Source organism: Bombus pascuorum, chromosome 5 (genome assembly GCF_905332965.1).
Source record: "Bombus pascuorum chromosome 5, iyBomPasc1.1, whole genome shotgun sequence".
Classification (NCBI taxonomy): domain Eukaryota; kingdom Metazoa; phylum Arthropoda; class Insecta; order Hymenoptera; family Apidae; genus Bombus; species Bombus pascuorum.
In genome coordinates, this window is record NC_083492.1 from 18,257,798 (window position 1) to 18,273,739 (window position 15,942).

Here is a 15,942-nt window from a genome sequence, read left to right on the forward strand (position 1 = left end):
CTGGTCGGCGCTGTGGCGCCCGTCAGATCGCTGATCCGGTGCGGAGAACTTCGGAGAAGTTGGTGGGCCCATATCTGTCAAGACCACTCACCTCACCTTCACGTGGGGCTCCCCGTCATCCTGCATCGGTCCCGACCGGGGTAGGGTGCGAAAGAGTGAGTGGCAAAGCAAACGAGGGCATGGCTCGTCAACCATGCACCTGATGAAGAAGGAAGGAGGAAGGAGGAAGAAGAAGAAAGAAAAAATATGGATATGAAGGATAACCAAGAAATCGACGTTTACGGTGCAGGGGAGGGATACCCCAGTACCGGCGCAGGAGTGGGTGGTCAAGCGGGCCCCACTGCGTCGTTAGCTAGCGACCGTGGCCGTGTGGGGGTGGGCCACCGGGCCCCCATACGCGTAAACGCGTCCGGTGAAGAAATGGAAGACGTCGCGATGGAGGAGACCCGCGAGGGTGGGCCTCCCGCAAGGACAAAAGCGAACAACATCGAAGCGGCAAAGAACCGCGGAAGAAGCGGGGAGAGAAAAGCGGAGAGGGCGGGACCCGTGGACAGGAGAAGAAGCGACGGCCGGGGAGGGAAACCGACACCGACGCCGTCGCTCGCCCCGCTCGCGGTCCCGTCAACCCCGCTTCCATCCGCAGCGGAGCACAGCGGCAACGTGTTCCAAACGTTCAAAATCCCCAAGAACGTCAGGGACAAAGTGAAAGCGCAAGATGGGCACAGGTCCATAGACGGCTCGATAGAGTCGTCTCGGATGAGAAAGGAGTCGACCTCGGATGGCAGATCGGAGGACGAGGAGTCAATGGCCTCGGTCACCGCGAGGGGCAAGAAGAGGAAAATAACGAAAGTGACTCCAGAGGTGTCGGACCGATTGAGGAACGTTATCCAAGGGTCCTCACCGAGAGACGTGGACGCCGAAGTACGGCGACATCAGGCCGAGGTCCTGAAGGTGGCGGCGACGTCCTCCAACCTCAAGGGGACGTACGTCAAAACCCTCAAGGACGCGGTCGAGTACACCGTCGCGGCATGGTCCCACCAAACAACCACCTCCCGGGTGCCAGACTTCCTGGAAGAAAGGAAGAAGAGGGAGGCGCTGGAAAGAGAGGTGGAAAGCCTGAAGAGGAGGAACGAGGAGTTGGAACAAAGGATAAATAGGTTCCTGAAAGGCACGGCCGAGACAGCGGCGCCGTCCCCGACGGAGGCGCAGGCTCCCCGGAGCAGCGGGAGGGCCAAGGACGACATCGCATCGGAAATAGAGATGCTAAAGAAGTCGATAAGCAGCCTCGGCCCATCCCTGTTGGGGACCCTGAGGGAAGAGCTCAGGGAAGCCCTCAGGGGAACGAGCCTGCCGAGACAAGCGACAGGAGGGAATATCAGCGGCGACAAAGAGCGGACGACGATGCCGCGGACGGCGGGCCCGAAGCCTCCCCAACAATCCCCGCAATCCTCCCAACCCTCTCAACAGCAAGCGGGACAGGGACAGGAGACGGACGGGGAATGGAGGACCATGGTCTCGCGGAAGGCGAGACGGAAGGCCAGGGAACAGAGGAGGAAAGAAGCGGGCCACGGCGCCCCCCTCCCCATAGCGCCACAAACAAACAGGACGAGATCGGCGGTGGGACCAGCCGGGCAACCGCCAAGGACGACCCCGGCCGCATTAGGTGGAGGGGAAAGGAGGAGAGAAGGAAACGGAGAGAAGAAGGCAGGAGCCCAACCGGCGAAACGGACGTACGCGACGGTGGCGGGCAGGGCGGGATCGGCGGTCGTGCGGCCAGCACTCCGACCCCCCCCAACGTCATCGGCGGTAACGCTCACGCTGAGGGAAGGGGCTCCGAAGACGTACGAGGAGATCCTGGCGGAGGCGAGACGGGACAAGACCCTCCAGAAATGCGGACTGGAGTACGTCCGAACGAGAAAGGCGGCGACCGGGGCCATGGTGATCAATATCCCGGACGACGCCGGCATGAGCAAGGCCACGCAGTTGGCGTCGCGATTAGCCGGGGTATTGGACCCCTCCACCGTCAGAGTATCAGTCCCGGTACCGACGGCCGAGATCAAATTGGTGGGGGTCGACATATCCCTGAACGAGGAGGAACTGCTGGAGGAGCTGTCCAGGGCGGCGGACTGCCAGCCCCGCGACGTCAGAGCATGGAGCGCGGGAACATCTAGAAGCGGCATGGGGATATTCTACGCCAAGTGCCCCGTGGCCGGAGCCCGTAAACTGGCTCAAGCGGGGAGGGTCACACTGGGGTGGACCAGGGCAAAGGTGATCGCACTCCCCAGGAGACCGCTCCAGTGTTTCCGATGCCTGGAGGTGGGCCACATGGCGGCGATGTGCGTCTCCCCGGTGAGAAGAACCCACCTGTGTTTCCGGTGCGGAGAAGAGGGGCACAGGGCGAGGAACTGCACGGCCGCATCGCCGAGGTGCCCCATCTGCGAGGCAAAAGGAGCCCCGTCAAAACACAGGATGGGAAGCGCGGCGTGCAAACCACCGGAGGTAGGACCATCCGGAAGGAGAAGGGCGCGGAGAACGGCGATGGCCAAGGCAGCAGAGGCCACGGCGACAACCACGAGCAAGGGCGTCACCGGAGCCGCGGAGCAGGCCAGCCTGTCGGGCAACCCACCAGTCGGAGGGAAGGATAGCACCATCGGAGTGAGTGGCCCGGGGGAGGCCATGGAGGTGACCGAGTAAATTCCGGGTCCTCCAGTGTAACTTGGGCAGAGCCGGAAGGGCCCAGGACCTGCTCTACCAGTCCATCCGGGAGAGCAGGACCGACGTGGCGGTGGTGGCGGAGCCGTACAACATCCCCGCATCCCCCCAATGGGCGGGAGATCTAAGCGGATGGGTCGCCATCACTTGGCCGTGTACCTCGGGCGTCTCCGGGCGAGTCGCGGAAAGAGGCAACGGGTTCGTGGCGGTCGAATGGACGGACCTCGTGGTGGTGGGGGTATACATCTCTCCCAACTGCGACATCCGGGCGTTCGAGGACCTACTGGACGAGATGGGAGAGTGCGTAAGGAGGCTTCTCCCCCGACAGGTGCTCGTACTGGGGGACTTCAACGCCCACTCCACGACGTGGGGCAACGACAGAACCACCACGAGAGGCAGAGAACTGGCGGACTGGGCCGCGGGTCTCGGTCTCGTGCTGGTCAACAGAGGCTCGGAGTCCACATACGTGGGGCGGAGAGGAGCGTCGGTCATAGATCTGACGTGGGCGACGCAGAGGCTCCACCCCAGAATAAGGAACTGGCGGGTGGCCGTAGAGATGGAAACGCTAGCGGACCACCTCTACGTGCTAATGGACATCGAACCCGCCAAGAGAAGCACGAGCGGCGACAACAACAACAACGTCGAGGGAAGGACATCGAGCCGCCCGGGGCTGCCCCCTCCTCGCCGATGGAAACTGAAGGAGAGGGACGGGGACATGCTTCGGGCAACGGCCACCGTAGCGGCTTGGTGCTGGGACGCGAAGAGGAACAAGAACCGAGGCAACGTGGACGGGGAGGCGCAGGAATTGGGAGAATGGATGAGGAGAGCCTGCGACGCCTCCATGCCGCGAACCAGCGCCGGGTCTAGGCGCGACAACAGCAGCGTCTACTGGTGGTCGCGGGAGATCGCGGACCTGCGAGACGACTGCCACAGAGCCCGCAGGCTGCTCGCCAGGGCGAGAAGAAGAGGGCGGAACCGCAACGAAGAGGAGATCCTCGAGAGGTACAGGGCCCACAGAGAGGCCAGAATGGCCCTGCAAAGGGCCATAAAGGAAGCGAAAGAGGCGTCGTGGAAACGGCTGTTGGAATCCGTGGAATCCGATCCATGGGGAAGACCGTACAAGACGGTGCTGAAGAAACTCAGGCCGGCGGCTCCCCCGATAACCGAGAACATGGATCGGGAACTACTAGCACGGGTGATCGACACGCTGTTCCCACGACCGGAAGAAGAAGGAGGCGAAGAGGAGGAAGACTCCCCGAGGCGCCGCGAGGATACGGAACAGGCCCCCCCGGAGGAGAGGGGATGCACTCGGAGCGGCGGCGGCGGACCGGCGACGGATCAACCCGGAGCGCACATAACGAGGGAGGAACTGGAAGCAGCCACCAAGAAGATGGCTGCCAAGGACGTGGCGCCGGGGCCGGACGGAATCCCCGGGCGGGTGTGGGCGGAGACCATGGACATCATGGCCCCCCGCCTGCTGCATCTGTACAACAGGTGCCTGAGGGAAGGCGCATACCCCCGGGCGTGGAAGGTGGCGAGGCTGGTGCTGCTGAGGAAGGAGGGTCGACCGCCGGAGTCCCCATCGGCGTACAGGCCGATATGCCTCCTGGACGAGGTGGGCAAGCTCTTCGAGAGAGTAATCGCCTCCCGTCTGGGGGCGCACATGGAGTCCAGGGTACCAGGCTGGCACGACAACCAGTTCGGGTTCCGTCGCGGGAGGTCCACCATCGACGCGATCCGCAGATTGAGAGAGGGGGTGGAGAGAGTGGTGGCTCGAGAAGGGATCGCGATAGCGGTCTCCCTGGACATCACCAACGCCTTCAACTCGATCCCGTGGAGCAAGATCAGAGAGGCCCTGCGATTCTTCGAGGTCCCGGGGTACCTCCGGAGGATAATCGGGGCATACCTCCGGGAGAGGTGGATAACGTACAGATCCACGGAGGGAGAGGAGAGAAGAGCGGTGGAGCGCGGAGTGCCGCAGGGCTCGGTCCTGGGACCGATGCTGTGGATAACCGCCTACGACTACGTGCTCCGCACCCCGATGCCCGGAAGCACGGGACTGATTTGCTACGCGGACGACACCCTGGTCGTTGCAGGAGGGCGCTGGTGGTACGAGACGGCGGAGGTTGCCACGGAGGCCACCCGGCGAGCGGCGAGGGCCATCGGAGAACTGGGGCTGAAGGTCGCTCCGGCCAAGACGGAGGCGCTCGGGTTCTACGACGGAAGACGCAGAGGACCGCCCCCGGATGGACTGACGATCGACGTGGACGGGGTAGGGGTCCGGGTGGGGAGCCAACTGAGGTACCTGGGCCTCATCATCGACGACCAATGGTCGTTCGAGCCCCACTTCGAGAGCCTCGCCCCAAAGGTGGCGGCAGCGGCCAACGCCCTATGCGGCATCCTCCCGAACATCGGAGGCGCCGGGAGAGCGGTGCGCAGGCTGTACGACGGGGTGGTCAGAGCCCGAGCGATGTACGGTGCGCCCATCTGGGCGAGGGATCTGGCCGCGAGCAGGCGAAGTCAGACACTCCTGCGGGCGGTTCAACGTACCACCGCTCTGAGGATAGCGAGAGGGTACAGGACGGTGTCGCACGCGTCCGCGACCGTCCTGGCGGCATCCCCTCCATACGCGTTGCAAGCCCTGGCCCTTCAAAAGGTGTACGGAGCCACGAGAGTCAGGGACGGGGATCGAGACGAAGACCCTCTGCAGGTGAGGAAGGAGATAGAAGAGGAGACATGGGAGAGATGGCGGCTCCTACTGGAGAAGGAGGCGAGGAAGACGTCCCACCGCGCGGTAGACGCGGTTCTGCCCGTCTGGGACAGGTGGAAGGAAGCGCGGGGCGTTCCGCTGACCTACAGGCTGACCCAGGTGCTCACCGGGCACGGAGTGTTCGGGGAGTTCCTGAAGAAGATTCGGAAGGAGGTGACCAACATCTGTCACCACTGCGGGGAGGCGGAGGACAACGCCCAGCACACTCTGCAGCACTGCCCCGCGTGGGCCATGCAGAGACACACCCTGACGGTGAAGATCGGGGACGACCTGTCCCCGAGGAGGATCGTGGAGGCGCTGCTACGTAGCCGGTCGGACTACGAGGCAGTGAGGGACTTTTGCGAGCAAATCATGCTCGCGAAGGAGCGGGCGGAGCGGCTCAGGGTCCGAGCCGAGCACCCGGCAAGGATACGACGCGAGAGAAGTGGGCGCAACGGGGGGAGGCCGCCATCTCCCCCAACGGATCAGGAAACAAGAAGAGGAATATGACCTCGGGGTTGGCTGCCCCGGGGGTCACAGCGAAGCATCCCCTCCGCACTAGGAGGGAAGACGATGAGAGGAGGGCTTACAGGAGATTTTCAACCGTGATACCCCTGGGCCCTCTTCTTCCCTGTGCGTACGAGCAGCCACGTGGTGGTTTTAGTCGGTAAGAGTCCGACACTACCCGACTCCCATCGGGGGGAGGGTGTCCATGAGGATTTCCCCACGTAAAAAAAAAAAAAAAAAAAAAAAAAAAAAAAAAAAAAAAAAAAAAAAAAAAAAAAAAAAAAAAAAAAAGGTTGGGGTTAGGTTGGGGTTAGGTTGGGGTTAGGTTGGGGTTAGGTTGGGGAGCACGAGGCGGGTATGGGTTCTCAGTGCGTAGCATCATGCCCTGAGAAACCCCGATGTATCTGATGTTCACCTATAGTCGGGTGGCGGCTGGTCGGCGCTGTGGCGCCCGTCAGATCGCTGATCCGGTGCGGAGAACTTCGGAGAAGTTGGTGGGCCCATATCTGTCAAGACCACTCACCTCACCTTCACGTGGGGCTCCCCGTCATCCTGCATCGGTCCCGACCGGGGTAGGGTGCGAAAGAGTGAGTGGCAAAGCAAACGAGGGCATGGCTCGTCAACCATGCACCTGATGAAGAAGGAAGGAGGAAGGAGGAAGAAGAAGAAAGAAAAAATATGGATATGAAGGATAACCAAGAAATCGACGTTTACGGTGCAGGGGAGGGATACCCCAGTACCGGCGCAGGAGTGGGTGGTCAAGCGGGCCCCACTGCGTCGTTAGCTAGCGACCGTGGCCGTGTGGGGGTGGGCCACCGGGCCCCCATACGCGTAAACGCGTCCGGTGAAGAAATGGAAGACGTCGCGATGGAGGAGACCCGCGAGGGTGGGCCTCCCGCAAGGACAAAAGCGAACAACATCGAAGCGGCAAAGAACCGCGGAAGAAGCGGGGAGAGAAAAGCGGAGAGGGCGGGACCCGAGGACAGGAGAAGAAGCAACAGCCGGGGAGGGAAACCGACACCGACGCCGTCGCACGCCCCGCTCGCGGTCCCGTCAACCCCGCTTCCAACCGCAGCGGAGCACAGCGGCAACATGTTCCAGACGTTCAAAATCCCCAAGAACGCCAGGGACAAAGTGAAAGCGCAAGATGGGCACAGGTCCATAGACGGCTCGATAGAGTCGTCTCAGATGAGAAAGGAGTCGACCTCGGAAGGCAGATCGGAGGACGAGGAGTCAATGGCCTCGGTCACCTGGAGGGGCAAGAAGAGAAAAATAACGAAAGTGACTCCAGAGGTGTCGGACCGAATGAGGAACGTTATCCAAGGGTCCTCACCGAGAGACGTGGACGCCGAAGTACGGCGACATCAGGCCGAGGTCCTGAAGGTGGCGGCGACGTCCTCCAACCTCAAGGGGACGTACGTCAAAACCCTCAAGGACGCGGTCGAGTACACCGTCGCGGCATGGTCCCACCAAACAACCACCTCCCGGGTGCCAGACTTCCTGGAAGAAAGGAAGAAGAGGGAGGCGCTGGAAAGAGAGGTGGAAAGCCTGAAGAGGAGGAACGAGGAGTTGGAACAAAGGATAGACAGGTTCCTGAAAGGCACGGCCGAGACAGCGGCGCCGTCCCCGACGGAGGCGCAGGCTCCCCGGAGCAGCGGGAGGGCCAAGGACGACATCGGAGCAGAAATAGAGATGCTAAAGAAGTCGATAAGCAGCCTCGGCCCATCCCTGTTGGGGACCCTGAGGGAAGAGCTCAGGGAAGCCCTCAGGGGAACGGGCCTGCTGAGACAAGCGACAGGAGGGAACAACAGCGGCGACAAAGAGCGGACGACGATGCCGCGGACGGCGAGCCCGAAGCCTCCCCAACAACCCCCGCAATCCTCCCAACCCTCCCAACAGCAAGAGGGACAGGGACAGGAGACGGACGGGGAATGGAGGACCATGGTCTCGCGGAATGCGAGACGGAAGGCCAGGGAACAGAGGAGGAAAGAAGCGGGCCACGGCGCCCCCCTCCCCATCGCGCCACAAACTAGCAGGGCGAGATCGGCGGTGGGACCAGCCGGGCAACCGCCAAGGACGACCCCCGCCGCATTAGGTGGAGGGGAAAGGAGGAGAGAAAGAAACGGAGAGAAGAAGACAGGAGCCCAACCGGCGAAACGGACGTACGCGACGGTGGCGGGCAGGGCGGGATCGGCGGTCGTGCGGCCAGCACTCCGACCCCCCCCAACGTCATCGGCGGTAACGCTCACGCTGAGGGACGGGGCTCCGAAGACGTACGAGGAGATCCTGGCGGAGGCGAGACGGGACAAGACCCTCCAGAAATGCGGACTGGAGTACGTCCGAACGAGAAAGGCGGCGACCGGGGCCATGGTGATCAATATCCCGGACGACGCCGGCATGAGCAAGGCCACGCAGTTGGCGTCGCGATTAGCCGGGGTATTGGACCCCTCCACCGTCAGAGTATCAGTCCCGGTACCGACGGCCGAGATCAAATTGGTGGGGGTCGACATATCCCTTAACGAGGAGGAACTGCTGGAGGAGCTGTCCAGGGCGGCGGACTGCCAGCCCCGCGACGTCAGAGCATGGAGCGCGGGAACATCTAGAAGCGGCATGGGGATATTCTACGCCAAGTGCCCCGTGGCCGGAGCCCGTAAACTGGCTCAAGCGGGGAGGGTCACACTGGGGTGGACCAGGGCAAAGGTGATCGCACTCCCCAGGAGACCGCTCCAGTGTTTCCGATGCCTGGAGGTGGGCCACATGGCGGCGATGTGCGTCTCCCCGGTGAGAAGAACCCACCTGTGTTTCCGGTGCGGAGAAGAGGGGCACAGGGCGAGGAACTGCACGGCCGCATCGCCGAGGTGCCCCATCTGCGAGGCAAAAGGAGCCCCGTCAAAACACAGGATGGGAAGCGCGGCGTGCAAACCACCGGAGGTAGGACCATCCGGAAGGAGAAGGGCGCGGAGAACGGCGATGGCCAAGGCAGCAGAGGCCACGGCGACAACCACGAGCAAGGGCGTCACCGGAGCCGCGGAGCAGGCCAGCCTGTCGGGCAACCCACCAGTCGGAGGGAAGGATAGCACCATCGGAGTGAGTGGCCCGGGGGAGGCCATGGAGGTGACCGAGTAAATTCCGGGTCCTCCAGTGTAACTTGGGCAGAGCCGGAAGGGCCCAGGACCTGCTCTACCAGTCCATCCGGGAGAGCGGGACCGACGTGGCGGTGGTGGCGGAGCCGTACAACATCCCCGCATCCCCCCAATGGGCGGGAGATCTAAGCGGATGGGTCGCCATCACTTGGCCGTGTACCTCGGGAGTCTCCGGGCGAGTCGCGGAAAGAGGCAACGGGTTCGTGGCGGTCGAATGGACGGACCTCGTGGTGGTGGGGGTATACATCTCTCCCAACTGCGACATCCGGGCGTTCGAGGACCTACTGGACGAGATGGGAGAGTGCGTAAGGAGGCTTCCCCCCCGACAGGTGCTCGTACTGGGGGACTTCAACGCCCACTCCACGACGTGGGGCAACGACAGAACCACCACGAGAGGCAGAGAACTGGCGGACTGGGCCGCGGGTCTCGGTCTCGTGCTGGTCAACAGAGGCTCGGAGTCCACATACGTGGGGCGGAGAGGAGCGTCGGTCATAGATCTGACGTGGGCGACGCAGAGGCTCCACCCCAGAATAAGGAACTGGCGGGTGGCCGTAGAGATGGAAACGCTAGCGGACCACCTCTACGTGCTAATGGACATCGAACCCGCCAAGAGAAGCACGAGCGGCGACAACAACAACAACGTCGAGGGAAGGACATCGAGCCGCCCGGGGCTGCCCCCTCCTCGCCGATGGAAACTGAAGGAGAGGGACGGGGACATGCTTCGGGCAACGGCCACCGTAGCGGCTTGGTGCTGGGACGCGAAGAGGAACAAGAACCGAGGCAACGTGGACGGGGAGGCGCAGGAATTGGGAGAATGGATGAGGAGAGCCTGCGACGCCTCCATGCCGCGAACCAGCGCCGGGTCTAGGCGCGACAACAGCAGCGTCTACTGGTGGTCGCGGGAGATCGCGGACCTGCGAGACGACTGCCACAGAGCCCGCAGGCTGCTCGCCAGGGCGAGAAGAAGAGGGCGGAACCGCAACGAAGAGGAGATCCTCGAGAGGTACAGGGCCCACAGAGAAGCCAGAATGGCCCTGCAAAGGGCCATAAAGGAAGCGAAAGAGGCGTCGTGGAAACGGCTGTTGGAATCCGTGGAATCCGATCCATGGGGAAGACCGTACAAGACGGTGCTGAGGAAACTCAGGCCGGCGGCTCCCCCGATAACCGAGAACATGGATCGGGAACTACTAGCACGGGTGATCGACACGCTGTTCCCACGACCGGAAGAAGAAGGAGGCGAAGAGGAGGAAGACTCCCCGAGGCGCCACGAGGATACGGAACAGGCCCCTCCAGAGGAGAGGGGATGCACTCGGAGCGGCGGCGGCGGACCGGCGATGGATCAACCCGGAGCGCACATAACGAGGGAGGAACTGGAAGCAGCCACCAAGAAGATGGCTGCCAAGGACGTGGCGCCGGGGCCGGACGGAATCCCCGGGCGGGTGTGGGCGGAGACCATGGACATCATGGCCCCCCGCCTGCTGCATCTGTACAACAGGTGCCTGAGGGAAGGCGCATACCCCCGGGCGTGGAAGGTGGCGAGGCTGGTGCTGCTGAGGAAGGAGGGTCGACCGCCGGAGTCCCCATCGGCGTACAGGCCGATATGCCTCCTGGACGAGGTGGGCAAGCTCTTCGAGAGAGTAATCGCCTCCCGTCTGGGGGCGCACATGGAGTCCAGGGTACCAGGCTGGCACGACAACCAGTTCGGGTTCCGTCGCGGGAGGTCCACCATCGACGCGATCCGCAGATTGAGAGAGGGGGTGGAGAGAGTGGTGGCTCGAGAAGGGATCGCGATAGCGGTCTCCCTGGACATCACCAACGCCTTCAACTCGATCCCGTGGAGCAAGATCAGAGAGGCCCTGCGATTCTTCGAGGTTCCGGGGTACCTCCGGAGGATAATCGGGGCATACCTCCGGGAGAGGTGGATAACGTACAGATCCACGGAGGGAGAGGAGAGAAGAGCGGTGGAGCGCGGAGTGCCGCAGGGCTCGGTCCTGGGACCGATGCTGTGGATAACCGCCTACGACTACGTGCTCCGCACCCCGATGCCCGGAAGCACGGGACTGATTTGCTACGCGGACGACACCCTGGTCGTGGCAGGAGGGCGCTGGTGGTACGAGACGGCGGAGGCTGCCACGGAGGCCACCCGGCGAGCGGCGAGGGCCATCGGAGAACTGGGGCTGAAGGTCGCTCCGGCCAAGACGGAGGCGCTCGGGTTCTACGACGGAAGACGCAGAGGACCGCCCCCGGATGGACTGACGATCGACGTGGACGGGGTAGGGGTCCGGGTGGGGAGCCAACTGAGGTACCTGGGCCTCATCATCGACGACCAATGGTCGTTCGAGCCCCACTTCGAGAGCCTCGCCCCAAAGGTGGCGGCAGCGGCCAACGCCCTATGCGGCATCCTCCCGAACATCGGAGGCGCCGGGAGAGCGGTGCGCAGGCTGTACGACGGGGTGGTCAGAGCCCGAGCGATGTACGGTGCGCCCATCTGGGCGAGGGATCTGGCCGCGAGCAGGCGAAGTCAGACACTCCTGCGGGCGGTTCAACGCACCACCGCTCTGAGGATAGCGAGAGGGTACAGGACGGTGTCGCACGCGTCCGCGACCGTCCTGGCGGCATCCCCTCCATACGCGTTGCAAGCCCTGGCCCTTCAAAAGGTGTACGGAGCCACGAGGGTCAGGGACGGGGATCGAGACGAAGACCCTCTGCAGGTGAGGAAGGAGATAGAAGAGGAGACATGGGAGAGATGGCGGCTCCTACTGGAGAAGGAGGCGAGGAAGACGTCCCACCGCGCGGTAGACGCGGTTCTGCCCGTCTGGGACAGGTGGAAGGAAGCGCGGGGCGTTCCGCTGACCTACAGGCTGACCCAGGTGCTCACCGGGCACGGAGTGTTCGGGGAGTTCCTGAAGAAGATTCGGAAGGAGGTGACCAACATCTGTCACCACTGCGGGGAGGCGGAGGACAGCGCCCAGCACACTCTGCAGCACTGCCCTGCGTGGGCCATGCAGAGACACACCCTGACGGTGAAGATCGGGGACGACCTGTCCCCGAGGAGGATCGTGGAGGCGCTGCTACGTAGCCGGTCGGACTACGAGGCAGTGAGGGACTTTTGCGAGCAAATCATGCTCGCGAAGGAGCGGGCGGAGCGGCTCAGGGTCCGAGCCGAGCACCCGGCAAGGATACGACGCGAGAGAAGTGGGCGCAACGGGGGGAGGCCGCCATCTCCCCCAACGGATACGGAAACAACAAGAGGAAGATGACCCCGGGGTTGGCTGCCCCGGGAGTCACAGCGAAGCATCCCCTCCGCACTAGGAGGGAAGACGATGAGAGGAGGGCTTACAGGAGATTTTCAACCGTGATACCCCTGGGCCCTCTTCTTCCCTGTGCGTACGAGCAGCCACGTGGTGGTTTTAGTCGGTAAGAGTCCGACACTACCCGACTCCCATTGGGGGAAGGGTGTCCATGAGGATTTCCCCACGTAAAAAAAAAAAAAAAAAAAAAAAAAAGGTTGGGGTTAGGTTGGGGTTAGGTTGGGGTTAGGTTGGGGTTAGGTTGGGGTTAGGTTGGGGTTAGGTTGGGGTTAGGTTGGGGTTAGGTTGGGGTTAGGTTGGGGTTAGGTTGGGGTTAGGTTGGGGTTAGGTTGGGGTTAGGTTGGGGTTAGGTTGGGGTTAGGTTGGGGTTAGGTTGGGGTTAGGTTGGGGTTAGGTTGGGGTTAGGTTGGGGTTAGGTTGGGGTTAGGTTGGGGTTAGGTTGGGGTTAGGTTGGGGTTAGGTTGGGGTTAGGTTGGGGTTAGGTTGGGGTTAGGTTGGGGTTAGGTTGGGGTTAGGTTGGGGTTAGGTTGGGGTTAGGTTGGGGTTAGGTTGGGGTTAGGTTGGGGTTAGGTTGGGGTTAGGTTGGGGTTAGGTTGGGGTTAGGTTGGGGTTAGGTTGGGGTTAGGTTGGGGTTAGGTTGGGGTTAGGTTGGGGTTAGGTTGGGGTTAGGTTGGGGTTAGGTTGGGGTTAGGTTGGGGTTAGGTTGGGGTTAGGTTGGGGTTAGGTTGGGGTTAGGTTGGGGTTAGGTTGGGGTTAGGTTGGGGTTAGGTTGGGGTTAGGTTGGGGTTAGGTTGGGGTTAGGTTGGGGTTAGGTTGGGGTTAGGTTGGGGTTAGGTTGGGGTTAGGTTGGGGTTAGGTTGGGGTTAGGTTGGGGTTAGGTTGGGGTTAGGTTGGGGTTAGGTTGGGGTTAGGTTGGGGTTAGGTTGGGGTTAGGTTGGGGTTAGGTTGGGGTTAGGTTGGGGTTAGGTTGGGGTTAGGTTGGGGTTAGGTTGGGGTTAGGTTGGGGTTAGGTTGGGGTTAGGTTGGGGTTAGGTTGGGGTTAGGTTGGGGTTAGGTTGGGGTTAGGTTGGGGTTAGGTTGGGGTTAGGTTGGGGTTAGGTTGGGGTTAGGTTGGGGTTAGGTTGGGGTTAGGTTGGGGTTAGGTTGGGGTTAGGTTGGGGTTAGGTTGGGGTTAGGTTGGGGTTAGGTTGGGGTTAGGTTGGGGTTAGGTTGGGGTTAGGTTGGGGGTTAGGTTGGGGTTAGGTTGGGGTTAGGTTGGGGTTAGGTTGGGGTTAGGTTGGGGTTAGGTTGGGGTTAGGTTGGGGTTAGGTTGGGGTTAGGTTGGGGTTAGGTTGGGTTAGGTTGGGGTTAGGTTGGGGTTAGGTTGGGGTTAGGTTGGGGTTAGGTTGGGGTTAGGTTGGGGTTAGGTTGGGGTTAGGTTGGGGTTAGGTTGGGGTTAGGTTGGGGTTAGGTTGGGGTTAGGTTGGGGTTAGGTTGGGGTTAGGTTGGGGTTAGGTTGGGGTTAGGTTGGGGTTAGGTTGGGGTTAGGTTGGGGTTAGGGTGGGGTTAGGTTGGGGTTAGGTGGGGGTTAGGTTGGGGTTAGGTTGGGGTTAGGTTGGGGTTAGGTTGGGGTTGGGTTGGGGTTAGGTTGGGGTTAGGTTGGGGTTAGGTTGGGGTTAGGTTGGGGTTAGGTTGGGGTTAGGTTGGGGTTAGGTTGGGGTTAGGTTGGGGTTAGGTTGGGGTTAGGTTGGGGTTAGGTTGGGGTTAGGTTGGGGTTAGGTTGGGGTTAGGTTGGGGTTAGGTTGGGGTTAGGTTGGGGTTAGGTTGGGGTTAGGTTGGGGTTAGGTTGGGGTTAGGTTGGGGTTAGGTTGGGGTTAGGTTGGGGTTAGGTTGGGGTTAGGTTGGGGTTAGGTTGGGGTTAGGTTGGGGTTAGGTTGGGGTTAGGTTGGGGTTAGGTTGGGGTTGGGTTGGGGTTAGGTTGGGGTTGGGTTGGGGTTAGGTTGGGGTTAGGTTGGGGTTAGGTTGGGGTTAGGTTGGGGTTAGGTTGGGGTTAGGTTGGGGTTAGGTTGGGGTTAGGTTGGGGTTAGGTTGGGGTTAGGTTGGGGTTAGGTTGGGGTTAGGTTGGGGTTAGGTTGGGGTTAGGTTGGGGTTGGGTTGGGGTTGGGTTGGGGTTAGGTTGGGGTTAGGTTGGGGTTAGGTTGGGGTTAGGTTGGGGTTAGGTTGGGGTTAGGTTGGGGTTAGGTTGGGGTTAGGTTGGGGTTAGGTTGGGGTTAGGTTGGGGTTAGGTTGGGGTTAGGTTGGGGTTAGGTTGGGGTTAGGTTGGGGTTAGGTTGGGGTTAGGTTGGGGTTAGGTTGGGGTTAGGTTGGGGTTAGGTTGGGGTTAGGTTGGGGTTAGGTTGGGGTTAGGTTGGGGTTAGGTTGGGGTTAGGTTGGGGTTAGGTTGGGGTTAGGTTGGGGTTAGGTTGGGGTTAGGTTGGGGTTAGGTTGGGGTTAGGTTGGGGTTAGGTTGGGGTTAGGTTGGGGTTAGGTTGGGGTTAGGTTGGGGTTAGGTTGGGGTTAGGTTGGGGTTAGGTTGGGGTTAGGTTGGGGTTAGGTTGGGGTTAGGTTGGGGTTAGGTTGGGGTTAGGTTGGGGTTAGGTTGGGGTTAGGTTGGGGTTAGGTTGGGGTTAGGTTGGGGTTAGGTTGGGGTTAGGTTGGGGTTAGGTTGGGGTTGGGTTGGGGTTAGGTTGGGGTTAGGTTGGGGTTAGGTTGGGGTTAGGTTGGGGTTAGGTTGGGGTTAGGTTGGGGTTAGGTTGGGGTTAGGTTGGGGTTAGGTTGGGGTTAGGTTGGGGTTAGGTTGGGGTTAGGTTGGGGTTAGGTTGGGGTTAGGTTGGGGTTAGGTTGGGGTTAGGTTGGGGTTAGGTTGGGGTTAGGTTGGGGTTAGGTTGGGGTTAGGTTGGGGTTAGGTTGGGGTTAGGTTGGGGTTAGGTTGGGGTTAGGTTGGGGTTAGGTTGGGGTTAGGTTGGGGTTAGGTTGGGGTTAGGTTGGGGTTAGGTTGGGGTTAGGTTGGGGTTAGGTTGGGGTTAGGTTGGGGTTAGGTTGGGGTTAGGTTGGGGTTAGGTTGGGGTTAGGTTGGGGTTAGGTTGGGGTTAGGTTGGGGTTAGGTTGGGGTTAGGTTGGGGTTAGGTTGGGGTTAGGTTGGGGTTAGGTTGGGGTTAGGTTGGGGTTAGGTTGGGGTTAGGTTGGGGTTAGGTTGGGGTTAGGTTGGGGTTAGGTTGGGGTTAGGTTGGGGTTAGGTTGGGGTTAGGTTGGGGTTAGGTTGGGGTTAGGTTGGGGTTAGGTTGGGGTTAGGTTGGGGTTAGGTTGGGGTTAGGTTGGGGTTAGGTTGGGGTTAGGTTGGGGTTAGGTTGGGGTTAGGTTGGGGTTAGGGTTAGGTTGGGGTTAGGTTGGGGTTAGGTTGGGTTGGGTTAGGTTGGGGTTAGGTTGGGGTTAGGTTGGGGTTAGGTTGGGGTTAGGTTGGGGTTAGGTTGGGGTTAGGTTAGGTTGGGGTTAGGTTGGGGTT

The 15,942-nt window shown here is 61.3% G+C and overlaps 2 protein-coding genes across 2 annotated transcripts; both read left to right on the forward strand.

The window, feature by feature from the left end:
* The first annotated feature begins 246 nt into the window (after positions 1-246).
* Positions 247-5,971, forward strand: LOC132907133 (uncharacterized). Its single transcript, XM_060959903.1, has 2 exons — positions 247-2,655; positions 2,711-5,971. The coding sequence occupies exons 1-2, from the start codon at positions 247-249 to the stop codon at positions 5,969-5,971; spliced, it is 5,670 nt and encodes a 1,889-aa protein (XP_060815886.1).
* Positions 5,972-6,646: 675 nt separating this feature from the next.
* On the forward strand, positions 6,647-12,371 carry LOC132907134 (uncharacterized). Its single transcript, XM_060959904.1, has 2 exons — positions 6,647-9,055; positions 9,111-12,371. The coding sequence occupies exons 1-2, from the start codon at positions 6,647-6,649 to the stop codon at positions 12,369-12,371; spliced, it is 5,670 nt and encodes a 1,889-aa protein (XP_060815887.1).
* The last annotated feature ends 3,571 nt before the right edge of the window (positions 12,372-15,942 follow it).

What these genes read in the sequence shown, in the direction of transcription:
- LOC132907134 (XM_060959904.1), top strand. Translation starts at nt 6,647, where the DNA reads ATGGATATGAAGGATAACCAAGAAATCGACGTTTACGGTGCAGGGGAG. An exon ending in GGAAGGATAGCACCATCGGA is followed by an intron (nt 9,056 to 9,110) that starts GTGAGTGGCCCG and finishes CGGGTCCTCCAG; the next exon opens with TGTAACTTGGGCAGAGCCGG.
- LOC132907133 (XM_060959903.1), top strand. Translation starts at nt 247, where the DNA reads ATGGATATGAAGGATAACCAAGAAATCGACGTTTACGGTGCAGGGGAG. An exon ending in GGAAGGATAGCACCATCGGA is followed by an intron (nt 2,656 to 2,710) that starts GTGAGTGGCCCG and finishes CGGGTCCTCCAG; the next exon opens with TGTAACTTGGGCAGAGCCGG.